Source organism: Coptis chinensis, chromosome 8 (genome assembly GCF_015680905.1).
Source record: "Coptis chinensis isolate HL-2020 chromosome 8, ASM1568090v1, whole genome shotgun sequence".
Taxonomy (NCBI): Eukaryota; Viridiplantae; Streptophyta; class Magnoliopsida; order Ranunculales; family Ranunculaceae; genus Coptis; species Coptis chinensis.
In genome coordinates, this window is record NC_141463.1 from 95,440,892 (window position 1) to 95,468,104 (window position 27,213).

Below are 27,213 nucleotides of genomic sequence, written 5' to 3' on the forward strand. Positions count from 1 at the left end.
ACTTCCTAAACCCCACACCCATGGCCATGTGTTGGCCCAAGCCCAATGGGTGGTTAAGTTGGGGACATATTATTGGTACTAGTTAGATCTCAGAAAGTTTATGGGCCCGCCCGAGGTCGTGTGTGTCGCCCTATCAAATGGTATCAGAGCCGATATTTGGCTGGGACTAACAGCATAGATCATGTAGAATTTGAAGACGAAGTCATTCAAGGTGGAGCCGCCAACGATGATGGCAAATCAAGTGGAGTTGCTTAACGAAGTGTTCCTGTACACTATGACACTTTTGGAGGTTGTGGATGCTCGAAAGAGTGTACCCCCAGTGGAATTCAACGACATGGAGTGATCTTCGAGGTGGAGCTTGTCCTCTTGACACCTTCAATGTTTGGCATGATATCGTGCGATGGTGATAAACAAGTGAAGATATATGGATTTTGGTTTCGGTTCAAGGTGGAGATTGTTGGGTATTGTGAACTTGAAATCTAATAGTCCCACATGGGAGAAGAGACAAGTTTATCATGGGTTAATAAAGTGGGATCTATGACGACTAGTATCAAGGCCTTTTCAAATAAAACCCAACACCCATGGCCATGTGTTGGCCCAAGCCCAATGGGTGGTTAAAGGGAAATATTGTTTTGACCATTTTTTTTGGGTACTGTTCGTTTGAAGAGAAGAAGGGGTGCACACCCCTTAGGGTACCCCCTTGTCTAAGAAAAGAATTGAAGTTAGTTTTTTTTTTTTTTTTTTTTTTTTTTTTTTTTTTTTTTTTTTTTTTTTCTCTCCTTTCCGCGAAGCTTTGGAAGTTGGTCAAGAAGAAGGGGCTCGCGCTCCCTCCTATGTCTAGCCCAAGTGGGGCACGCTTTCTAGCCTTTACATACCAAGTTCTGATTTTTTTCTCCAGGAAATTGATATTGTGTTTATATAGTGAAATTTCGGACCACTATAAAAAGAAGAGTTTGGGTTTTGACCTAACTAACTTTTTCTTTGTGAGAAAGTTGAGAGAACTTAACCTAGAATACAAAGAGAGATTTGAGAGAGAACATTCTTTGTGAGTGTAGAGTGAGAAATCATTCTTAGTGAACAATTACATCCAAAGCTGAGATAAAACTCAAGTGGATAGTTAAAACTTCTGTGTGATGGGTTGGATTTGGAGTCAACTCAATAGCAACCCATCTATACATCTAGCTTGGGCCCAAGATGAGCCTTTAAAAACTGTAAGGTAAATCTAACACAAAATACAAATTTCTTATACAACCCATATTGTAGCGTTCATGGACATGTACTAAATTTGGTTGCTCTATCAATGTCTTGGTCATTCCGTTCCACACCAAGACCAAACAATGAGTCATAAACCTAGAAGCTAAACTGATCCAAGAAAAAGATAATAAATGTTCAACAAAGAAGCTGTCAATCCTTAAAAGTCTCATACTTTTTTTAGAATTAGCCCAGGTGTTTAGCAAATATTGGAGACTCTGTGAAGACTCAAAAAATAGAGCCAATAGGGTATATCTATAATATATATCTAAGGATTTGTTTTCATTGGCATAAATATTTTTTTATAGAAAATCATTAGAATTTGGGCTTTTGACCAGCCCGCCACATGTGATTTTTTTGAGATAATTTCTTCTCTTTTTCGGCCTTGCAAAATAACTACTTAGCAGATAAATAACCGCCCCTATTTTATTTTTTGTTCTTCTTCTTTACATAATTTTTTTTAGTTTATGCAATCATCATTCTTTTAATCTCTTCTTAAAAGCGCATGATGTTAATCCATGAGCCAAAACAATTCCTGATCGTTTAATGAGCAAGGCCAGTTTGAAGAGCAAGGCACTGTTTGGAGAGCAACGAAAAAAATCTCTTGCTTCAGTAGTAGTAATGACCTATTGTTTTATCTGTCTTTGGTTCGTTGGTGGTCTCACTGGCTTCCATTTATACCTAATGAGCACAAACCAGGTCAGCATCTTTCTCTTGATTAAATTTCTTTCCAACTTTGTTCTTATTTGAAAATATAACTGCTTTTGTCAATCATTCAACATATTTTGTTCTTCTTTAGTTTCAGCTTTTTTAAAAATTACTGATCATGTAATTTTTTCAGACCGCATATGAGAATTTTCGTTACAGAGTCAACAATAGGGCTAACATCTATAATCGGGGATGCTTGAACAATCCTATGGAAGTATTCTACGCGAAGATAAAGCCTTCAAGAAACAACTTCCGCACATTTGTGCCAGAGACTTTACAAAGGCCTCCCATGGTTCAGAACCCACGAACCGTAAGTAGACAAACACGTGTGGAGAGAAACGTGCCAAGGTAGAAGATGACCTAGAAATTGGTGGAGATATATTAAAGATTTCTCAGCCCACACCTAACTTAAAGCATTTTTCTTCGGAATTAAAATACGTACATCTTGATCCAGATGATAGTCACCCAATTATAATTTCATCCAAATTGACTGCCAATCAAGAATTCCGTTTAATTCATGTCATTCAAGAACACCGTTCTGCTCTTGGATGGTCTCTCGATGACATGAAGGGAATTGATTCTAGTGTGTGCACCCATCGCATCCATCTTGAAGAGAATGCAAAGACATCGTGTGAACCGCAACGCCGTCTGAACCCTGTCATGAAAAATGTGGTGCGGGAAGAAATTTTAAGATTACTCGATCCGGATATTATATTATGCGATGCGGGTATTATATATCCTATCTCTAATAGTATTTGGGTAAGTCCAATCCACGTTGTCCCCAAGAGACATTACAGTTGTGCGAAACGATAAGTGTAATTTCCAGTGAGCATCCAATCATTAGACTCTGATTACTCTCTATTATAATATACCTCTATTAGACTCTGATTACTCTCCACATAACAAGAACTAATAACCTACAGAAATATTTCCAGTGAGCATCCAATCATTTAAACGTGGCATTGGCACACTGCTCAACCTTTATACTCCTTCAGCACAAACCTCCAGACTCGATTATCAAAAAAAAAAAAAAAGTGGGAAATCAGTATTTTCCATATAATCCACAAGTAGAGTAAGTTTTTCTAATTGGGGATACATATAAAAAATCCCATATTTTCCCACCCCTCAAAAACTCTTCCCTTCTCCCTCCCCATATACACTCTCGTGCCCACTGTGTCGCAGTAATCTAGAAAATGCTATCGTTGATTCCTAAGTCCTAAACCAAATTCCAATGACCCCTAGACTCTATTAGTAAGAATCCAGTATCTACAAGCAGAACGAGTTTAATCGACTTGGGAGCGGGCAAAAAGGGCTTAAAACTCCCTTTCTTCTTCCTCCCCATCCCCTCTATTCTTCTCTATTAGTGCCCACCATGTCTAAGACCTATACCAATTCCAATGACCCTGATAATTAATCTATTTAACTAATTACCAACACAAAACAATCAAAAACTAATAAAAATAATGAGATACAATTATTTCACGCTTTTCTAAAGAGTGCTGGGTAAGGTAACTACTAGTACTACTAATGAATCGCTGAATGAGATTTTGTGTGAATCGTGAAGAACAATGGAACATCTCTCTGATAAACACATATAGAACGAAAATGATGCAACTACAAATTGATAATTGGGATGTACAATACGCCTGACTTTATTTGCATTCAGAAATACAACATACAAATGATACTACATTGTTCTTCTTTATAATGCATTTGCTTCTATTGAATCTATTCCACTTCCATTTTTGAACATTACAAAATAATAATAATCTGAATCTCCAGAAGCAGTCCTGGGGCGTTGTACAGGAGCATACATTGTGACCACGCTTTTCTACGGATTCGAAGTAGAACATTTGATGTTACAGACGTACGAGCATATGGTGAGCATCAACACTGCCGAGTGCCAAAGCTGTTACTCATGTAAGCTAAATAGATGAAGAATTTAGATGTTATGGCAGAATGATAAATGAAAGCATCTAGACTGATAAACTATTCCCTCATATAATCTTACTAGGAGTTCATGAATTGAATTAATACCAATTGACAATGGCAATAAAGAAGCACATCGTTCAAATCTCTATACAAAATCAAATCTCTTCCAGATGAAGAAATGACAACACCAAAGTACCAAACTGATTACATAGTTTCTCCCTAAGCTCTGTAAATCATTAGTGTATGTGAAATGATGATCTCGCACCATGTATATATGCATGAAACAGCCAAACCAAAAAGGATACCATACCATAGGCCCCTGGACAGTTACTGAGTCGACCAATGTGGTTCAAAAGTGGATGACTATGCTTGTTTGATGGTTCTTATCCCAGCAAACAGGATTCAGTTAGCATTGCGAATTTGAAAACCCATTTCTCCTTTTTATCCCCTACTGACCAGGGTTTGGATTAGTGAGATTGTGCTTCAAGAAGGATGTTTGTAGCCACATTGATGTCATTTCTGGCCTGTACAAGTGCCTGTCTTGCTGAGTTCCTGTGAAAGCCCATTGAAACCAGTGTTGCGATGGAATTGTCAGATGGCTCCACGGTAGAAGCAAGAGGAGCAGCGGAAGGATAATTTCCCTGAACCAAGAAAATAGGTTAGTAGAGTCAGAAAAACAGAATAAGAGATGAGGAAGTACAAAAGGAATGGAACCATTGCGATAACCAATTATTGTTTTCATTGTTATTGTTATTGCTATTCTTAGTAATGTTATTATTATACCAAACAAGGATCCATTACATAATTTAGGCAATCCAACAGTGAAAACCACAGTGCCCGCCATTTATTATAAGTCTAGTAATACTTGTCCATAAAACTATACCGCGGAAAGCCATTGACAAAGCCCAAAAGAATCATTTGGGTCAACACAAACACGGTACAAGACCAAGCAAAATGGAGTCCAAGACAAGTGGCGAATAAAAAAATCCTTCCAGTAAGGCACTAACTGGGGAACATCCAACAAAGCAAAACAAAATGCCTGACGGCCACAATATCAGTGTCCCAGGAATTTGAACCATATCAAAATGCAAGTGAAACGTATGAAAGTGAAATTCTTGCGGCAGGATGATGGGAGCATTAGATGTGATATGTGTGTTTTTTTTTTGATTGGTAAAGTATATATAGTTTTATATATATATATATATCAGTTTGTCTAGAGTGCCACTCTTATAGTGACACTCTTATCTCACACTCCTCTCAAACCGTCAGATCTAATCTAAGTCTCAAAAGATCTAACACTCCTAATTTCAAACAACAAAGTGGGGGTAAAAACGTCTTTTCTTTTCATCTTCTCAAAACAAAAGAAAAAACCGGATCTACAATTCTGAATTCATTGCGGTAAAAAGGATATGGAACAATGGGAAGTTGGACAACATCTTGCTTGAAAGAATTTCAAGCAGAGGTCCGATATTGGAAACAATTCTTCACTCAAACATAGTAAAACTGTTTTTCTTTGTATTTCTTGTGAGAGCTCGGTACTTCTTTTTTATGAATACATGGTGAATAGCGCTTAGACCGATGGTTACACAAAAGAAAGAGAGAATCAATATTTTCAGATTCAGGTTAACCATGTTCTCTTGGATTGGCCTACAAGGTTGCATATCTTGAGTTGGAGTTGCTCAAGGTCTTTGCTATATGCATCATGGATGCTCTCGATCCATCATTCATTGTGATGTGAAATCGAGCAATATCTTGTTGGATGCCAACTTTAATGCTACGATTGCAGACTTTGGATTGGCAAAGATGTTGGTTAAGCATGGGGAGTCGGATACAATGTCTGCATGCGGTAGCGTCTCTACGGATACATTTGCCGGAGTGAGTCTTATTTGAGTACATTTCTATATTTTATAACATACTTAAAGTTGGAAAATCGGCTAAACTGCAGTTGGTTGATTGAATTTAGAGTACACTTACACAACCAAGGTGAATGAAAAGATCGATGTATACAGTTTTGGGGTAGTACTCCTAGAATTGACTACGGAAAGGAACCTAATGATGGAGATGAGCACATAAGTCTTGCGAATGGGCATGGCGTCACTTTAATTAGGAAAAATCTATAACTAACATACGGACGAGGAGATCGAGGGATCCATGTTATTTGCATGAAATGAGTTTGGTCTTGGACTAGGGATCATATGTACCTGTGCTTTACCTTCAAAGAGACCTTCAATGCGGAGGTATTGCAAGTCCTACTCGATGTGGCCCTCGGCAAATCAACGCACGTAAGAAAAATCGAGAACATGCATGGCGTCGATCCACTCGTAGATACAACTAGTAGCTACCTTCTTTGCTACAAGGATAGTCACTTGGGATCATTGAAGTACAATTCAATTGTGCTTGATTATAAATAAGGTTGATGGTGAAGTTTTTCATGTATTTGTCTTGTGGCTGTACTTATTTATACTCGAGGTGAGAAATAGAAATTTCATATATTATGAATTTCATGTATCAGCCCTGTGCCTTCGAAGATAAAACTATAAAGCTTGCACCGAACTATAAGTGGCTTATTTAGTTATTTTCACTCTTTTGGCTTGTCTTGGTGTATTTGTGAGGCAACTCAATTTTTCAGGCAAAGTTGTGAGGCAAAAGGAATCAAAGAGTGTATAAATTGGTTCTAGCTATTGCTATCGCACCTTGAATCCTACCCCGCTATTAATTACACTCCCCTTCCACAAGACTTGGCATCCCCGGGAATAAATCGTTCAACATGATCGGAAAACAAAGTTCTCTTAACTATTTTAACTAACAAAATGCAAATAACAATCACAGCTAAGTCAAATATTTTGCAAAATGGAAGAAACCGAAAAACTAATCGACCTTGGGGATAACTTATTTTCCCTTGGAATGGATTCGAATAATTTGATTGCTCAATGTATGTTACAAAACTATCAAACACCTTCAACAATCAAAAATGTATCTGTTTGGACTTTGTCCCCAAACGGTGTGGCCATGCCGTTTGGCCTTAGTACCAAACGGTGTGGCCATGCAGTTTGGGACTAAGTCCAAACGGTATGGCCAGCCATGCGTTTGGGACTAAGTCCAAACGGTATGGCCATGCCGTTTTGGCCTTAGTACAAACGGTGTGGCCATGCAGTTTGGGACTAAGTCCAAGCGGTGTGGCCATGCCGTTTGGGACAAAGTCAAACAGAACCGCGCCATTTTTGCAAGTTCAAATCAAGCGATATGGCCACACCGTTTGGACTTAGTCCCAAACGGTGTTGGGACTAAGTCCAAGCGGTGTGGCCATATCGTTTGGATTTGAACTTGGATGGAAAAAAATGGCGATGTGCAGTATGGACTTTGTCCCAAGCGGCATGGCCACCGTTTGGCCTTAGATTAAAACGGTGTGGCCATGCCGTTTGGGACTAAGTCCAAACGGCAATGGCCATGCCGTTTGGGACAAAGTCCCAGAACCGTCATTTTTTGCAAGTTCATAAGGTTCGATATAACAACAAAATTTAAGAAGAAATAGTCAGCGTTATAGTCATCAACTATGTCGGGGAGTTATAGTTTATACATTAGGCCGCATGTGAGGAGTTTGTTATAGTGTTAGTGTAAGTTTGGTATGCATGTCGAGTTTTGTTATGTGAGGTGTGTGTTTTGTAAAGTCGAATTATAAGATGGGATGCTCTAGCTAGATGAACTTGCGAAGAGAACCCGGCCAAGTTAAATTTGTCTATCCGCTCATTCTAGATTTTTTGATGTGCAATTCCCGAGCTTTAAGGAGGCTGCATAAACTTCTATTACTAAGCAATGTATAGCTGCAATGTCACGGCTTCTCAAAAGTTAGAAAAAAAGCGATTACTTGCTTGCTATTTCAACACTTCCACTAGCAAAAGCCTAATTTACTTGCCCCTCTTTAGTACACCGCGTCGATCCCAAAAGCCTACTTCTCATCAAATTTAAAAAAATTCCACAAAGCTAGATTCTTCTAACATATATAGTCATATTGTTTTGGAAGCTAAGGAACATCACAAGATGCCTTGTTAGGGCATAGGCTTCTTTTTTGGCATCTTTGGCCTGAAGTGTAAGCGGTTTGCAATGAACTTTGTTTCTCAATTCACATTGTTTCCTTGTACTAGAAATATGAAAGACAAAAATACTAGGCAAATAAAAGAGACAAATTTGATAAAAGTATAATCAATTACTTTTTACATGAGCGGATCCTACATTCTTCAATTCAAGCACATCCATGCTGCTTAAATGGCTTACCAAAAAAGGACTTCATATTCACACAATATTATAAGAAACACACTTTCGCTAATGAGTAATAACATTAGATACATCAACTTTACAACTGGTAGTGCTCGGGCCTTGGAATTAATGGGCGACAATGAACACCACCGGTTTGTCCCCACGAAAATATGAGCACACGCACCAATACTTCAAATACCAATTGAGACCAGGGCCTTAATTTCAATTTGGTGCCCTTGATCCTCTTTGGAAGTTGTAAAATCAGAAAATGCTATTAAACACCTCACCAGAACAAACAAAAAACTGAAGTATCAATAGCCTATGACCAACTGAACTACCGCCGTTTGCAACTTGGCGGGCGGGGAAAGCACAAGTTAGTAGACCACTTGAAGCGTCAAACACTTTCATGTCTAACTGAAAAATTGAAATGAATGAGTTCAAATTAGAAAAGGCGTTGGCAATGAGCAAGAACCCTTAATATCTAGCAAAAACTACAAACTCAAATTAGGGCAAATATAAGGGGAAAAAATGAAGAAAGAGTTGATCGAATTAGGATATAATGGTTTAGCCCACGAGTTAAATAATTTTTTCCCGAAGGTAAAGAACAAAATCAAAGAAAGGGAGATGAAGGAACTTTTGGTTGAAAGATGAGGGCAAATGCCGCTTGCATTTTTCCTAGATAGTTCAAAGAACGGTTGTAGGGTAAGCAAAGGGAATGATAAAAGTTAACCATATACATTCTATTTGAACTTATTGATTATTCATAAACATATAAAGGAAATGAATCCCTTTTTTATGAGCGAGTGAAGTGACAAAAATCTGGAACAATATCATTAGGAACTAAAGATAAAACACGAATAACTTGAATGTTAGTAGCACATAATTATTTGTATACATTCAAAGGATTGTTAAATATTGATAGGCACTTAAAGTCGGATCTGTCATACATATAGAAACCGCGTAAGTAAGATTTCAATGATTGCTACCTGGATAGGATAGTTCCATGTCGAGATGACCAATCTGACTCCTAGTGGTTGGAACACAATTTACATTGTTGATACTGTTAACCACCAAATTCAAACTAGAATCATAAAAAAAAATAGTACAAACTAATTCACTCAAAATGATGTCAAAAGAAATCGAACCTAAGTGAAAAAAAGTCTCGAACTTAGGCTTAGAAAGTGTTTTACTTAGGCTTAAAAGTCCCCGTGGACATGAATTGAGGCTTTAACGTAATTTCGGTTGAGCTTACGTACGTACATGTGAGGATGTCTCTGCTTGGCTTCCACCATTAGAAGCCCGATAATCTTTGTGGCCAAGTAGTAGAAAAATGGGGCTAAGATTTTTAGAGGTGAGTAGTGGGTTTAACATCAACAAGACTATTTCTTTTCATCGGATCGTGTTCATTGTTGAGGGAGAATAGCAAGAAGGGGGTTAGGTGGGTAGAAGAATGAGGTAGTGAGTGAGGAAGAAAGAAGTGGGTTTTGCTTCCAAAATTTATTTTGTAAGAAATGGCGATTATACCCCCACTTGTTTTGATTTGGGCAAAATCATTTTAGTTTGTTAGATCGGGGATGAAATCGGAGGGACTAGGAAAAGTGTGAGATTAGAGTGTCACTATAAGAGTAACCGTATATATATATATATATATATACAACCAGATATATATATATATATATATATATATATATATATATATATATATATATATATATATATATATATATATATACGGTTTGTCTAGAGTGCCACTCTTATAGTGTGAGATTAGAGTGTCACTATAAGAGTGGCTCTTAGACAAACCGTATATATATATATATATACGGTTACTCTTATAGTGACACTCTAATCTCACACTTTTCCTAGTCCCTCCGATTTCATCCCTGATCTAACAAACTAAAATGATTTTGCCCAAATCAAAAAACAAGTGGGGGTATAATCGTCATTTCTTACACAAAAATAAATTTTGGAAGCAAAAAACCTCTTTTCTTTCTCTTCCTCACTACCTCATTCTCTACTGACCTAACCCCTCTTCTTGCTATTCTCCTCAAACAATGAACACGATCCGATGAAAAGAAATAGTCTTGTTGATGTTAAACCCACTACTCACCTCTAAAATCTTAGCCCCATTTTTCTACTACTTTGGCCACAAAGATTATCGGGTTTCTAATGGTGGAAGCCAAGCAGAGAGACATCCTCACATGTACGAAGCTCAACCGAGCTGGCGTAAAGCTCAATTCATGTCCACGCAGACTTTTAAGCCTAAGTAAAACACTTTCTAAGCCTAAGTTGAGACTTTTTTTTCGCCTAGGTTCGATTTCTTTTGACATCATTTTGAGTGAATTAGTTTGTACTATTTTTTTTTTATGATTCTAGTTTGAATTGGGTGGTTAATCAGATCAACGTAAATTGTGTGCGAACCACTAGGAGATGTATTGGTCATCTCGACATGGAACTATCCTATCGTATGTAGCAATCATTGAAATCTTACTACATTAGTAGCCTATATGTATGATCAGATCGACTTAAGTGCCTATCAATATTTAACAATCCTTGAATGTATACAAATAATTATGTGCTATTGATTCAAGTTATTCGTGGTTTTATCTTTAGTTCCTAATGATATTGTTCCAGATTTTTGTCACTTCAATGCTCATAAAAACAGGGATTCATTTCCTTTATATGTTTATGAATAATCAATAAGTTCAAATAGAATGTATATGGTTAACTTTTTATCATTCCCTTTGCTTACCCCCTACCGTGTTCTTTGAACTATCTAGGAAAATGCGGTTAAGCTTCATTTGCCTCATCTTTCAACCAAAAGTTCCTTCATCTCCCTTTCTTTTGATTTTGTTCTTTACCTGTTGGGAAAAATTATTTAACTCATGGCTAAACCATTATATCCTAATTCTGATCAACTCTTCTTCATTTTTTCCCCTTATATTTGCCCGAATTTGAGTTTGTAGTTTTTTGCTAGATATTAAGGGTTCTTGCTCATCATTTAACGCCTTTTCTAATTTGGAACTCATTCATTTCATTTTTTTCAGTTAGACATGAAAGTGTTTGGACGCTCGAAGTGGTCTACTAGCTTGTGCTCTTCCTGTCAAGTTGCAAACGGCGTGGGTAGCATTCGAACTGTTGCTTCCTTATTGGTCATAGGCTATTGATACTTCAGGTTTTTTGTTTGTTCTTGGTGAGGTGTTTAATAGCATTTTCTGATTTTACAACTTCCAGCAGGATCAAGGGCACCACCTCGGTTTGAAATAAAGGCCCGGTCTCAATTGGTATTTGAAGTATTGGTCGCGGTGCTCATATTTTCGTGGGACAAAACCGGTGGTGTTCGGTTGTCGTCCATTAATTCCAAGGCCCGGAGCACTACCGGTTGTAAAAGTTGATGTATCTAATGTTATTACTCATTAGCGAAAAGTCGCGTGTTTCTTATAATATTGTAGTGAATATGAAGTCCTTTTTTTGGTAAGCCATTTAAGGGGCATGGATGTGCTTGAATTGAAGAATGTAGGATCCGTTCATGTAAAAGTAATTGATTATACTTTTATCAAATTTGTCTCTTTTATTTGCCTAGTATTTTTTTGTCTTTCATATTTCTAGTACAAGGAAACAATGTGAATTGAGAAACAAAGTTCATTGTAGTCTGCTTTTACAGAGGCCAAAGATGCCAAAAAAGAAGCCTATGCCCTAACAAGGCATCTTGTGATGTTCCTTAGCTTCCAAACAATATGACTATATATGTTAGAAGAATCTAGCTTTGTGGAATTTTTAAATTTGATGAGAAGTAGGCTTTTGGGATCGGGCGGTGTATTACTAAAGAGGGGCAAAGTAAATTAGGCTTTTGTGCTAGTGGGAAGTGTTGGAATAGCAAGCAAGAAATCTTTGCTTTTTTTTCTAACTTTTTTGAGAAGCCGTACATTGCAGCTATACATTGCTTAGTAATAGAAGTTTATGCAGTTCCTTAAAGCTCAGGGAATTGCACATCAAAATTCTAGAATGAGCAGGATAGACAAATTTAACTTGCTGGGTTCTCTGGCAAGTTCATCTAGCTAGAGCATCCCATCTTATAATTCTGACTCCTGACAAAACACACTCCTGACATAACAAAACTCTGACATGCATACCAAACTTACACTAACACTATAACAAACTCTGACATGCAGGCCTAATGTATAAACTATAACTCCTGACATAGTTTATGACTATAACGTTGACTATTTCTTGCGAAATTTTGTTGTTATATCGAACCTTATGAACTTGCAAAAAAATGGCGTGTCTGTTTGGACTTTGTCCCAAACGGCATGGCCACACCGTTTGGACTTAGTCCCAAACGGCATGGCCACACCGTTTCGTACTAAGGCCAAACGGTGTGGCCATGCCGTTTGGGACAAAGTCCAAATCCATTTTTTTTTGGCCAGTTCCGTTCAAACTTATGGCCACACCGTTTTGGACTTAGTCCCAACACCGCGTTTGGGACTAAGTCCAAACGGTGTGGCCATATCGTTTGGATTTGAACTTGCAAAAAAATGGCGTGTCTGTTTGGACTTTGTCCCAAACGGCATGGCCACACCGTTTGGACTTAGTCCCAAACTGCATGGCCACACCGTTTGGTACTAAGGCCAAACGGCATGGCCATACCATTTGGACTTAGTCCCAAACTGCATGGCCATACCGTTTGGACTTAGTCCCAAACTGCATGGCCACACCGTTTGGTACTAAGGCCAAACAGCATGGCCACACCGTTTGGGACAAAGTCCAAACAGACACATTTGATTGTTGAAGGTGTTTGATAGTTTTGTAACATACATTGAGCAATCAAATTATTCGAATCCATTCCAAGGGGAAAATAAGTTATCCCCAAGGTCGATTAGTTTTTCGGTTTCTTCCATTTTGCAAAATATTTGACTTAGCTGTGATTGTTATTTGCATTTTGTTAGTTAAAATAGTTAAAGAGAACTTTTTTTTTCGATCATGTTGAACGATTTATTCCGGGGGGATGCCAAGTCTTGTGGAAGGGAGTGTAATTAATAGCGAGGGTAGGATTCAAGGTGCGATAACAATAGCTAGAACCAATTTATACACTCTTTGATTCCTTTTGCCTCACAACTTTGCCGAGAAAATTGAGTTGCCTCACAAATGCACGAAGACAAGCCAAAAAGAGTGAAAATAACTAAATAAGCCACTTATAGTTCGGTACCGCTTATAGTTTTATCTTGAAAGGCCGCGAGTTGATACATGAAATTCATAATATATGAAATTTCTATTTCTCACTCCTAAGTATAAATAAGTACGACCCACAAGACAAATACATGAAAAACTTCAGCTCATCAACCTTATTTATAATCAAAGCACAATTGGAATTGTACTTCAATGATCCCAAGTGACTATCCTTGTAGCAAAGAAGGTAGCTACTAGTTGTATCTGAGGGATCGGCGTCATGCATGTTCTCGGTTTTCTTAAATGCGTTGATTTTTTGAGGGCCACATCGAGTAGGACTTGCAATACCTCCGTCATTGAAGGTCTCTTTGAAGGTAAAGCAGGTACATATGATCCCTAGTCCGAAGACCAAACTCATTTCATGCAAATAACATGGATCCCTCGATCTCCTCGTCCGGGGCATTAGTTATAGATTTTTCCTCATTAAAGTGACGCCATGCCCATTCGGCAAGACTTATGTGCTCATCTCCATCATTAGGTTCCTTTCCGTAGTCAATTCTAGGATTACTACCCCAAAACTGTATACATCGATCTTTTCATTCACCTTGGTTGTGTAAGTGTACTCTGAAATTCAATCAACCAACTGCAGTTTAGCCCGATTTTCCAACTTTAAGTATGTTATAAAATATAGAAATGTACTCAAATAAGACTCACCGGGCGAATGTATCCGTAAGAGCACGCTACCGCATTGTATCCGACTCCCCATGCTTAACCAACATCTTTGCCAATCCAAAGTCTGCAATCGTAGCATTAAAGTTGGCATCCAACAAGATATTGCTTTCGATTTCACATCACAATGAATGATGGATGAGAGCATCCATGATGCATATAGCAAAGACCTTGAGCAACTCAAACTGCGATATGCAACCTTGTAGGCCAATCCAAGAGAACATGGTTAACTGAATCTGAAAATATTGATTCTCTCTTTCTTTTTTGTGTAACCATCGGTCTAAGCCGCTATTCACCATGTATTCATAAACAAGAAGTCTTGAGCTCTCACAAGAAATACTGACAAAACAGTTTTACTATGTTTGAGTGAAGAATTGTTCCCAATATCACGGACCTCTGCTTGAAATTCTTTTCTCAAGATGTTGTCCAACTTCCCATTGTTCCATATCCTTTTTACCGCAATGAATTCAGAATTCGTAGATCTGGTTTTTTTCTTTTGTTTTTGAGAAGATGAAAAGAAAAAGACGTTTTTACCCCCACTTTGTTGTTTGAAATTAGGAGTGTTAGATCTTTTGAGACTTAGATTAGATCTGACGGTTTGAGAGGAGTGTGAGATAAGAGTGTCACTATAAGAGTGGCACTCTAGACAAACTGATATATATATATATATATATATCCAGAGCCTAACGAAATAGGATGAGATATCCTATAGTACAAGTTACAAAGGAAAGAAAAAACACAAGACAGAAGACAAAATCAACATTTCTCCCATCAGCTCATTATAAGTCAGTAATATAAGCACCAAAATTTAAACATCAATGCAGCAAATGAAGATCTGCAAGGGCCTAAAGATAAATTAAGATTCTTCAACATTAAAGAGGAGCCAATGTCAGACATAAATTTGAATAAGGACTTCACATGGTAATAATATTAACATACACAATGCAAGAATATAGTTCTTGCAATAAAACAAAGCTAATCCATAAGTTCTCCACAAGTGACAAACAGCAAAAAAAAATCATTTACTAGCAGTACTTGCCTCCATTTCACGGCCAGTATAAGATGGTACATTTCCAATAACATTCCCGCTTGATGCTGAAGGTGATGAACCTCCCAAAGTTGGCCAAGACAGTCGTGAAAATAATGAACTGACAAAGAAAGCCACAACACTGCTCCAAGTATGACAAATTGCATGCATATGGCACCCTAGGAGCTGTATGACATTCGGTCATTGGGAATTACTTGTTCAAGTGCAATGAAAAAGGAACCGATTTTGCAATAAGAACCAGATAATCAATTAGCTATTACAAATAGAGTTGTTCCAATTTCATATTAGACAGTCTGTGCAGTTCACAATCTAAAGATTTTATTGAGATCTGTGTGCCCAATATAACAGAGCAACTCGACAAAAACCTATGGTATAACATAAAATCGCTCAATAAGAAAAATAAGCTCCACAAGATGACCTATAACCATCTATAATACCTTTTTTCTGGAGTCATGTTTTCTTCTTCATTCCTGATAACTAGAATTATTGTATTATGGTTGTATTATGATAACCTTTTTTTTATGGTTGTAACTAGAAAAATTACAATTAACTGCATTATAGAAATATTGTATCTAAGTACAGCTTGACCTGATAGATCTTCTGTATGAAATAGTTTGAATGACTAAAACTGTTGCTCCACTCAATGAAGAACTAGTAAGCTAGTGACTAGCCTACTAGTGAAATCTAAGAAATCTTTCTACTGCCATATCAGAATTTGCCCAGCTAAATTATCTAAACAAGGTTAAGAACAATTGGAAAACTATAAACTAACCTTGATGCGGCGTATGCCGAAAATATTGGAACTATAGAGAAGACCGGCAAGAACACCACATATTCCTGGCAAAATAGATTTTTTCCACGATGAGAAAAGGAGCTGTGAGGTGAAAGTAAAAGTAAAAGTACATTTAGAATTTAGTTGAGAACAAAACTATTTGACGTCGAGCCAACCTAGAAATAGATAAAAAGGAAAAACCATGAAGTAGTTATAGAACCAACTTACCTGAAGACCTGCCAAATATACAAACAACTTGTCCGAGAAGTTAATTCCAAAAATGCAAAACCGTGTCGAGTCGAAACTTGGATGTCAAAGTAGACTGGTACAAATGAACAAAATATAAGACCGTAAGGTCCAGATGCCAGCATGTTCAAGGAAGGATCTGCAAAATCAAAGAAATAAAACTTCACCCTAATTTATTGCTTTACAATCCTTTTAATAAATTAAAGAAATCCATCAAAAAATGAAGTACTCAGAAAAAGGACTGGTGAACTCTTCACACACTATGGTCCAACAAACTAAAACTTCTCATCAATCTGAATCTCTATCACTAATATTTCAACAGTAGAAAAAACTTGCAAGGCACCATATAGACCAACAAGGGACCATTATTTGCATAAAGGCTCTATGAATTTTCAACACAGTAAACATACACAAAAATCGAGACAAACAAAGGACCGTGTGGGGGTAGATAACTCACCGAGTATTTATTAGACCCAATTTGCCTCTCAAATACCCTGAAGTAGTAGAGTAAATACAGTCCAAACATCCATTCCGGTATCGATGAAAAGGCAAACACAGACGCAAATAACCTCCATAGACGAAGCCTCCCAAAGATGTCCTGTCAACCAAAAAAAACAAAAAACCAGTCCATAAGTAAAGAGATCTTTAAGTGTAGTTTTATTTTACAAAAACACAAACAGACTGCCACGTGGAGCAAAACGACATGAAATTAAGTAAACAACAATGCACAGCTCAGTATAAACAACAACCAAGTATCAAAATATATATTTCCAATCTAATCAATACCCAATTCTCTAAACACATATAGAGTACCTGATATGATAAACCGAGTTAGGAAAAAGAACCTCGAACTCCAATTAAAATTGTAAGAATAGCAGATGCAATAACAAACGGAGCATTATCTGACAAAAAATTGGACCATTAAAACAAAAATGCAGAAGCAATTAATAAATAAATAAAAGAAAAGGGTGTTTGTTAAGAAGGACGTACGGAAACCAGACAGTCCGTCGTTCATCTCTTCTTCTTGTTTGAAAACTCAGAGAGAAGAGAAAGAGGGGAGAGAATTTTTTTTTTCTAAGAGAGATACTGTATTTAATCTTGATACTGTATAACTCAACTACAACTCTACAAGTATATGATACTGTATTTAATCTTGATACTATATAACTCAACTACAACTCTACAAGTATATGATACTTTATTTAATCCCATATATGCGCAAGGCTTTCCTCAGCTCTTATGTACCATTTGACTCTTCACATGACTAAAATCACAATTAGAACAGCAAGACCTGCACCTGGTGTTGTCAGAGATGCCTCCATGCAGAGATTCTCCCTTCTTGTGAAGTTTCCTGATTCCACCATAAAATCCCTCTGCTTCACTGCCCACTTGCTGGTGGTCTTTCCTGCTTAGGGTTGTTTGTCTCCACCGTGAACCAGGGCTATATTGGTTGAATACCACTATGAAAGTATCTACTGAAATAATTTTGCATGAGACATAACAATTAATCAATTAAGTCTTCGGTAAAACAAGAACTACACTAACAACTAAAAAACAAGAGAAATGAGATGGAAAAGTTTTACTTCTCATTCTTTCCCAAAATTACAACCATGTTCCCTCCAAACTGGGCATCCCGATTTATTGATGGTGAGCAACACACTGTAACCAGTGGTGCCTCGTGACCTTGTGTATTATTAAGGAGGAGAATTATGGTTTCTCCTCCCTGGTCGAGAAACTGTTCTCAAAATGAACACACGAGACAATAAAAGCTATAGGGTGGCATATTACTCTTACTGCAAGACAGTAGAAGCAAATATGTGCACGTAACATTTGAAGAGGAACCTTATCACTAACATATGGGGAAATTGAATTCAGTTTATCGAATCAGAAAAATAAGTTCTCTTACCGCTCTTATGATAACAGCAGAGACTTCCAATCTTGTTGCACGTCTCCAGGTGACCAACAACACCATACCACCACCCTGTGAAGTATACAAGTAATACAACACAAACAACTAACTCAAAAATTTTGTTTTATTCTAGTTTTAAGGAAAAACTTGGTATAGAATATTGAGGTAGAAAATTAGAGAAAGTAGATTAAATATTGGAAACTTAATGTAATCTTGTACAGTTTCAAATCAATAAATTTCAAGAAAGCGTAGAATTCAGATGTCGTGAACACACCATAAGGAAGTTCTTTGCTTCCTCTCCACTGAATCTTAGGATGGTCCCCCGGATGTAATTTGTCTAAACAATCCGAGGCATGAACATTATGAGGGGGAATGTCTACTGGTGGCGCTCTTATCCTATCCCAGTGCACGCATTGCTCTATCATTGGTGCCCGTGAATAATGAGATGGATACCTGAAAACAGAGCAAACATCCAATGAACAAAATAAGTTCTAGAAGGTACGTACACCCACTCAAATGAGCTAAAGATACACTGAAAAGTGTCAATAGTGCTAGTACTAGCATTTTGGTCATTTTCTATCCGTCATTCTATAGCATGAAACAATTAGATGTTTTGAGGCTTTAAAATTGATGTCGAATTAGAATAATGACAACATGAGATCATCTGTTGTGAAAACGAAAATGTAGGATAAACTTTGATACCTTGCTTGAAAGGTGTCTGTGAAGCAATTGTAGCGAAGTTCCGCATCATAACATGACAACATATACTGAACGTGCCCATTCTGAAATGTAAAGACAGAAAAGAAGAACCTAAATTTCAGTCATTTTAAAACCATAACCGTCAGACGTTGAAACTCGTAAACCATTCATTACAAATCGAGAGTCAAGCATTATATTGTGATATGTGAATCCAAACTGTGAAAGATAACTCTTTGAAGGATACGATGGATGGAACAAACATGTTGAATTGAAACTCTTTTTTTAAATAGACACAAGGAAGAACGAAAGCAAGAGATTAAGATCTATATTGGGTCTTTGACCAATTTACAGTAATCAAAATTTGGATTGAATGACACATTTTTTGGACAACCTCACCAAAATCTATGATCAACACAAGAAATCTTTACAAATGTTACAAAACATAACAAAAAAATATTTACAGGTACAAGTGTACAACTAGAAACAAATATGACAGAAAATTATTGTGGGATGAAACCTGAGCCACCCTGCATATTCGATTGCATATACACAGTGAGAACTTCAGTTGCAGATAGAGGAATACGGGTATGGGGCATTGGAGGGAGATTTTCATGGTTTTACTGGGATAAGAGACCATTTGAGTTGGCCTTAACAAAGATTGCACGTACAATAACCAAATTGATACAAAATAACCAATAACTTTCACCTCATAAAAGTAGAGAATATGGCCGCTATCCTGGGAATCATGTACTGGTTGGTAGCAACCTCTAACACATGTATGAAGAATCTGCCTTCAATTTCCTTTTTACTCAATTTACTAATGTTTCTAAACAGTGTTCTATATATCCCATAAGAACATAAATGAAAGAAAAAGAACAGAGCAAAACACAGATTTTTTCTACTCTCTATCTCTTTCATACTCATTTATTTGTAAAAGATGTGATTTTACCTTTTATTTAAACCATCGTTGGAGTCAGATATGTTCTCCGTGAATCCTAGTACCAAGAAATGCATCGTCTCTGATAGCGTGCAATTCTCTACTGACATCTCTAATATCCATTCTCCGTGATGGGGATTTCACAGAACACGCAACCCTAATTCTGACTATTGCAATCATGCACTCTAGCAGTTTTGTTCTTCTGTGACTGTCGATTCTTATGCTATTAATATCTCCTAAAATGTCATCTCCTTCAAATAGAAGTACTAGATCTATAATCTTTATAATTTGATCTGGCAAACCGTTGGCCAGTATAGTTATGAAGGCTTAAACTGTCTTTAAACATCTCATTGGTTGGTCTCCTTCATGTGAAAATTTCCAACACCAGAATTCCATAACTGTACACATCACCTTGTATGGATTCATCAGCTCCCATATCATATTCTGCAATATATACATCAATCACTAGTTCCATATTTTGATCGAGGAGGTGGTTCCAATGGAATTCTGTGAAATTCGTTTTTGCAACGAATAATGCCCACGTTTTTAGCTTGCATTTAGTAGCTTATTTTTCTCACATATTTTTGTGAGGGTAGGAACTCGGAAGGTTCAAAAGAAACTATTAATTAAGGGACTGTTTTCAACATACTGATGCTGATTCTCACAAGCTTAATTCATCTTAACCTCTAAATATCCAATAAAAGCATTTAAGTCTATCATAGGTCCGTCACAACAATCAAAGTGTACATCATGAATTACAGTGGCTACAATACCCTAATTGATATAGACCTTTCACTGGTCAGATTTACTAATAGTATTTTAGCTAATTCATTAACCAAAATAGATATCTATATATGTATTACAATAAATACCTTTCCTCTCCATACACATTTGTGTTTGATCTTGAATGATGGGACCTTGATGATATTTCGAAGCTCGAATTTGGGCTGAAGATGATTATATCAACATCAGATCCAGCAAGAATTGCTCCTTTTCTTGGGTAGATATTAAATATCTGAGCACTGCAAATTTCAATCATGTCGAGTCCTTTAATATACAGATAGCACCATCCAACTCAGTCATAGATATAATAGAAACCAGTAGCAAAAATTCAAATTATAAATCTTACAACGTCTCATTTGTGTCAAATATATAAAGGCAAACATTGACTAAGCCAAAACTTGTCATTTGTTAGTATAACCAAACGGTCATCTGAGATCATGACTCTCAGATTCCATGCTTCAGTAAGCAACCATACAACTGATGTGTAACTCTTTACTTTACTGCAGTAGTACTCCAAAATAGAAGCCATTACACTGTTGGGCTTACCATTTTTTTAACAATTAAATAAAATACGGTGTCCCCGGCATCCCAATGTGACTTATTATCATTACTACAAATACAGAGGTACTCTATCTGGTATGCGGTATGCCATGCCAAGATAACAAAGAAGCCAAAGTATATGCATACCATTCAGTACTCGTTACTCACACAAAATAAAGTAACAGAAATTTGACCGGACTCCTACATCGGATCAATTGAAACGGTAAGGTTAGCGGGGAGTAGAAACATCGCCGGGCATTTTTCTTGAAGCTAAGAATCCATGAAAGTCTACAACCAATGTGTCCCACATAAGATGCATTCTCTCTTCAATTCCTGAAAATTCGGATGGCCCATTGAATTAACAAGTTGAATAATGTTGTGAATAGTTAAGCTGCGGAAACACGCGTTACCCACACCAAGCGGATCAATCCTACACAAAGATTGATCTTTCTCAATAGACAAGACTTGACACCACTCCAAGCAATATCAACACTTTCAATATCAAATAACAAGCATATGAAATAAAACAATCAATGTAAAAGAAGAACAAACCACAAGACGAGATATATCGTGGTTCGGCAATTTGCCTACATCCACACTGCGAGTTCCAAGCTTTAATAGATGTCCGGAGTAACAGATTACAAGTCTCTCTCAATTCACTCACAAAGAATGAACACTCAACTCACAAAGAATTGTTCTCTTGTAATCACTCTCTTTCTTGGTTTTGGAAAAAGTTAGGTTTTCCAAAAAACTGATTTTGTTTTATACCAAAAACCAAAAAGTAAGGTTATGCGAGGCCCCAAAAAACAAAGTTGAATGTTTTTCTTTGAGCGCTATCTAAAACATCTGGTAGTGAGTAGCGAAATTAATGGCCTTTCGACCCGTGAGAAACAGAATTTTCTCTACATTCTCCACCTCGGTGAGGTTTTAACACATAAAACCAAGCCGAACACATCCAGCAAGATCACATCCAGTAGGAACACCTCCAAAAAAAGGAAGACTTCATAATCAATTCTCGGGGCTATGCCCACACAGGGCTCTTTCAAACATGTAGGATTTGGAGCAAGTCCAAACAGTGTTGGAACTTAACTCCGGTGACAACTTTCGATGGCATATCGGCCGGGGGTTGTCATGGGTGTCTACTTTCTCAAGTGCTACATCACCATCCTCAACGACATCCCGGTATAAAGTGATATCGGACATCAATATGCTTGGTCCGACCATGATGAACTTGGTTCTTCGCCAAATGAATAGCACTCGACGACTATCACAATACACAGTAGAACACCGCTTCCGCTTTCAATACCCAAATCATCTAGAAGACCTCGAAGCCATAAACTGCCTCTCCGCCATCGCCATATACTCTGCACCGGTAGTAGATAGAGCAAAATTGTAGCTGTAGCATAGACCTCCAACTAACCGGTGCACCATGCATCATAAACACATTGAGTCGATCGTCGTCTATCTAGATCACCGCATAATCGGAATCCACAAACCCACTGACATAACAAGTGCCTCCACCATAAGCTAATCCCACATCCAAAGTACCCTTCAAGTACCTTAGTACCCATTTCATCGCCTCCCAATCTTTGCTTCGAGATTTGCCATATACCGCTCCACAACACTAACCGCGTGAAATGTCCGGGCATGCAGCACACCATAGCATACATCAAACTACCCACGGCACTTGCATAAGGAACATTAGCCATATGCTTTTGTTCCTCCACCCGAACTAGGAGAACTTAGTTGAAAGCCTAAAATGCCGACTAAAGGAGTAGAAACCGACTTTGCATTCTCCATACCAAATCGAGAAATTACTTTTCGAATGTATTTCTTCGAGATACAACTATCGTTAAAAAGTCAATCTCCATGCCCAATTATCTTCTTGGCTCCACCTAAGTCTTTCATCTCAAACTTCGAGCTAAGTTGAGATTTCAACTTGTCTATCTCCACCATGCTTTTGGAAGCAATAAGCATGTCATCCACATAAAGCGAGGAGATAGATGAAGTCATTACCACGAAGCCTTCTAAAGTAGACACGCAGTGATCATACTTGCCGGGTTGTACTCATGTTGCATCATGAATGTGTCAAAGCGCTTGTACCATTGCCCATTGCTTTAACCCGCATGATGGACCGATTCAATTTGCATACACAATCTTCTTTTCAAGAGCGACAAACCCGCGAGGGTTGTCTCATATAGATCTCTTCTTCCAAGTCCCCATGCAAGAAAAGTTTTCCACATCAAGTTGCTCTAACTCCGGTTAAGTGAGCAACTAAACTTTAATAACACACGAATGGACGTATGTTTGACCACCGGGGAAAATACCTCATTGTAGTCAACTCCTTCCTTCTGTGAAAAACCCTTTGCTACCACTCTTGCCTTGTACCCAGTACTGTCGGACTCAGGAAGGACCTCTTTCTTTCTGAACACCCATTTACTGCCGATAGTCCTTTTTGCCCTTTGGCAATAAAACTAGGTCCCATGTGTGATTTTTATCAAGAGATTCCATCTCTGATTGCATAGCTACCAACCAATCTCTGTAATGAGCATCTCTAACGCCTTCCTTGAAGCTATCTGGCTCATTTGCATATGCCACTAAATCCACCGACCATAGTGTTTCACGGGCTACCGTGCCCATACTTGTGCACTTCTTTAACTTGTCTCTCGTGGCCTAGGGTCATTTACAAATTCGCGGATGCTCTTGCTCTTCTTCACATTCTTTGTGTGGTTCCATGATTTGGTACCTCATCATGATCTAACCAGTCATTCGCATCGTGACAACTCAAGCTCTCGAGTTTTTGAACTTCTATAGACTTCACCATTCCGCCTACTTCGAAAAACTTGAAAGATAACACGGAAGTCTCATCAAAAGTAACATCTCTACGACCCGGGAACTTGTGGGCTTCTAGACACCACATCTGTATCCCTTTACCCCATTTGCGAAGCCCTAAGAATATGGCCTTCTTATTCACAGGATCTAGCTTGCTGTCCCCTCACATGGTAGTAAGTTGTCGATCCAAACACTTCAAGATACTATAATCAATTTGGGTTACTCGACCACACCTCATAAGGTGTCCCGCAATCTATATAATCGGTGACCTATTATACAGTAACACGCCATGGACTTAGATCGCCCAATACTCTTTGGCTAGACGGCATTAGACAATAAACATCTTGCTCTTTCAAGCAAAGTTCTATTCATCCTCTCGCCATTCCATTAGGTATCGATTCGATCCGATTGTCCGGCAAATTCCGTTAGCGCATGAGAACTCTTGGAAAGGTCCATAGGTATACTTCGATTACCATTGTCGGACCGTAATGTCTTTACCTTCCTATCGTGCGATTCTCAACCCTTGCCTTCCACTTCTTAAATGTCTCAAACACTTCATCTTTTCGATTTCATCATATACACCCACACATAGCGAGTATGATCATCAATGAATGAGACATAATAGCGGTTACCTCCCTTTGAAGCCACCCCGAGGGTCCCCAAACATCTGTATGCACATAATCAAGGATGCCTGTTGTCGCGGTGCTTGCTTGACTTGAACTTGACTCGCAGACTTTGCTTCCCATAGACGCAATGCTCACGTAACCCCATACTTGGCTTCTTCAAGTTCTTCAAGAACCCTCGCTTGCATAACTTCGGACAAACCCTTTTCACTCATATGCCTAAACGCGATATGCCACATCTTAGTGCACTCGGAATCATTACTACATGCACCCATCGCTACATCGCCTATCACCGCATTACTACCAATCGAGTATACAAGGTTCCATATTTTTGACCCTTCATAACAACGAAGAGCCATGAACAATATTTAGGACTCCACGCCTCCCCACAAACTTGTGGCCTTTGGAATCCAAGGTACCAAGAGAAATAAGACTTTTCTTTAGCTCGGGAACATGTCTCACATCGGTTAGAGTCCTCACTACACCATCATACATCTTGACCAGATAGTTCCAATTCCTACCGCCTTACAAAGCAACGTCATTACCCATTAAAACAGAAACCGCCATCAATGCTCTCATAAGAAGTAAAACCACTTTCTATTCTGGACACATATGATAGGAACATCCGAATCAAGAATCCACCTCTCGGTCATATAGTCTTGTGTGGACACACAAGACCTGAACTCATCCCTCTTCAGAGCACGAAGCATAATTTGCCTCAAATTTTGCCTTTACCTTTCTTCTTCGACCATCTCTTGTTCTTTTTCTTGGGTGAGGACAATTACTTTGCGTAATGTCCTTTTTCATTGCAATTGTAAAGATCGTACATGTTTTAAAGGCTTTTTTGACTTGGACCTAGAATTATCATTACTTGAATAATTCTCGTTGAATTTCCTCTTGCCACTAGCCCCCGACTTGCATCAATGCTATTCTCTACACGTGTGTCTTCTTCTTCATCAACTCATAAGAAAGAAGTGCACTCGAACTTCATCAAGATCGGCGACTTCTCTCGTTCATGAATGTAGTCATTAGATGCTCATAACTTTTCGGCAAGGAGAATATCAAACATGCCGCTTGATCCTCATCATCCATCTTCATACCAACATTCAAATAATCCGCTAGGCGTCGACGAACTCACTAACGTGCTCTTGCATCGTTGAACCATCGACCATCATGTACCGATAAAAGACGCTCTTAAGGTACATCTTGTTTCATGCTCTTTTGTCATATACATAGACTCTAGTTTGAGCCAAATAAAGCGGTATTTTCTCCCATCACACTATACATGACCTCATTAGCAAGACATAACGGATTGATGAACAAGCCCGAAGATCGAACTCTTCCCAATCATCATTGCTCATACTGCGCGCCGTTTAGATTTAATCCCCTTCAAGGCCTCTCAGGCAAACCTTGTTGGATAAGGATGTCCTTTACTTGGACTTGCCAAATCCCAAAGTTATTCTTCCCATTAAACTTCTCTACTTCAAACCTTGCGTTTGACATCTTGGGAGCCATCTTTCAAGTTACACACAATAACCCAAAAGAAACAATTTCACCTCGGAATTTAATCGAACACCTTGTCTACACAAATTTTTAGTACTAAACTCAAAATCCTAGGTCATATACCTACGCTCTGATACCAATTGTTGTGAATAGTTAAGCTGCGGAAACAAGCGTTACCATTGACCAAACGGATCAATCCTACACAAAGATTGATCTTTCTCAATAGACAAGACTTCAACACCCTCCAAGCAATATCCCAACACTTCTCAATATCAAATAACAAGCATATGAAATAAAACAATCAATGTAAAAGAAGAACAAACCACAAGACGAGATATATCGTGGTTCGGCAATTTGCCTACATCCACATCGCGAAGTTCAAGCTTTAATAGATGTCCGGAGTAACAGATTACAAGTCTCTCTCAATTCACTCACAAAGAATGAACACTCAACTCACAAAGAATTGTTCTCTTGTAATCACTCTCTTTCTTGGTTTTGGAAAAGTTAGGTTTTCCAAAAAACTGATTTTGTTTTTATACCAAAAACCAAAATCGCGGTTACTGTAGCGAGGCCCCATAAAAAGACTGAAGGCTGGCGTGGCTTCCTCTCTCTGGCTGGTCGTATTAAAAAGCCATGGCGCTGCGCTTTCTTTTTTGGGCTAAAAAAACTGGAGTAGTGAGCTGAAGTCGCCACTCAGCTTTTTATCGACCCGTGAGAAACAGAATTTTCTCTACAAATAACCAAAGGTAAAGTTCAATTATTGGATTTCTTTTTAAAAAAAAAGAAAAAAAGAAGAAGAAGAAGACGAAATCGGACAAAAAAAGGTCTCATTTCAGTTACCCTGTACAGCCTATTTAACTTTCAAATTATTCTTTAGGTGGCAAGAATTGAAAATTACCATTAGCACCATTAGGAATTTTCTGAAAATCATCAATTCCGAGACCTTGAATTGAATGCACACTGATCAGTTCCTACAAGCTGCACAAAAGAGAATGACAAACTATTTAAGAATTTCCTAGCTTGTGCAGCATGCTTATATATTAAATGCAATACAAGCCAAGTTGGAAGGGGAGAGAGAGAGAGATTATCAAAGTCATGTTAGTAAACCTAGTACTGATTTCAACTGATACATTCATATGCACGATAGGCCAATACTAAGAGAAGCAAAGAACTATACCACAGAAAGCAGGACTATCTCATCTAAGAACTAGATACTGTAGACTATTCCTTCTCACAGCCGAAGGAATTTCACAGACAACATACACTGATACTAGATATCAT

At 38.0% G+C, this 27,213-nt stretch overlaps 2 protein-coding genes across 7 annotated transcripts in view; both read right to left on the reverse strand.

Moving 5' to 3' along the window:
- Window positions 1–27,213, reverse strand: part of LOC147484713 (putative LRR receptor-like serine/threonine-protein kinase At3g47570) — a 57,165-nt gene that overhangs the window by 27,658 nt on the left and 2,294 nt on the right. Inside the window, exon 1 of one of the 2 annotated variants that reach the window (XR_015203837.1) lies at window positions 26,831–26,849. The exons of the other annotated variant lie outside the window; for it this stretch is intronic. The gene's annotated coding sequence lies outside the window, so the exon portion shown is untranslated. Of the gene's footprint in view, window positions 1–26,830; window positions 26,850–27,213 lie in introns of those variants that run through there. 2 annotated transcript variants of the gene reach the window in all.
- Window positions 3,579–27,213, reverse strand: part of LOC147484715 (F-box protein At2g26850-like) — a 77,430-nt gene continuing 53,795 nt past the window's right edge. The window contains exons 1-11 of one of the 5 annotated variants that reach the window (XM_086576002.1): window positions 21,122–21,211; window positions 20,524–20,673; window positions 18,718–18,797; window positions 18,290–18,468; window positions 18,013–18,087; window positions 17,404–17,581; window positions 16,564–16,704; window positions 16,089–16,245; window positions 15,861–15,925; window positions 15,080–15,253; window positions 3,579–4,532 (exon numbers count right to left, since the gene is read on the reverse strand). In XM_086576002.1, the coding sequence (XP_086432128.1) occupies window positions 16,173–16,245; window positions 16,564–16,704; window positions 17,404–17,581; window positions 18,013–18,087; window positions 18,290–18,468; window positions 18,718–18,779 (708 nt within the window). In that variant the 5' untranslated portion in view covers window positions 18,780–18,797; window positions 20,524–20,673; window positions 21,122–21,211 and the 3' untranslated portion in view covers window positions 3,579–4,532; window positions 15,080–15,253; window positions 15,861–15,925; window positions 16,089–16,172. The other 4 variants (XM_086576003.1, XM_086576004.1, XM_086576001.1 and 1 more) reach the window with 4 other exon arrangements.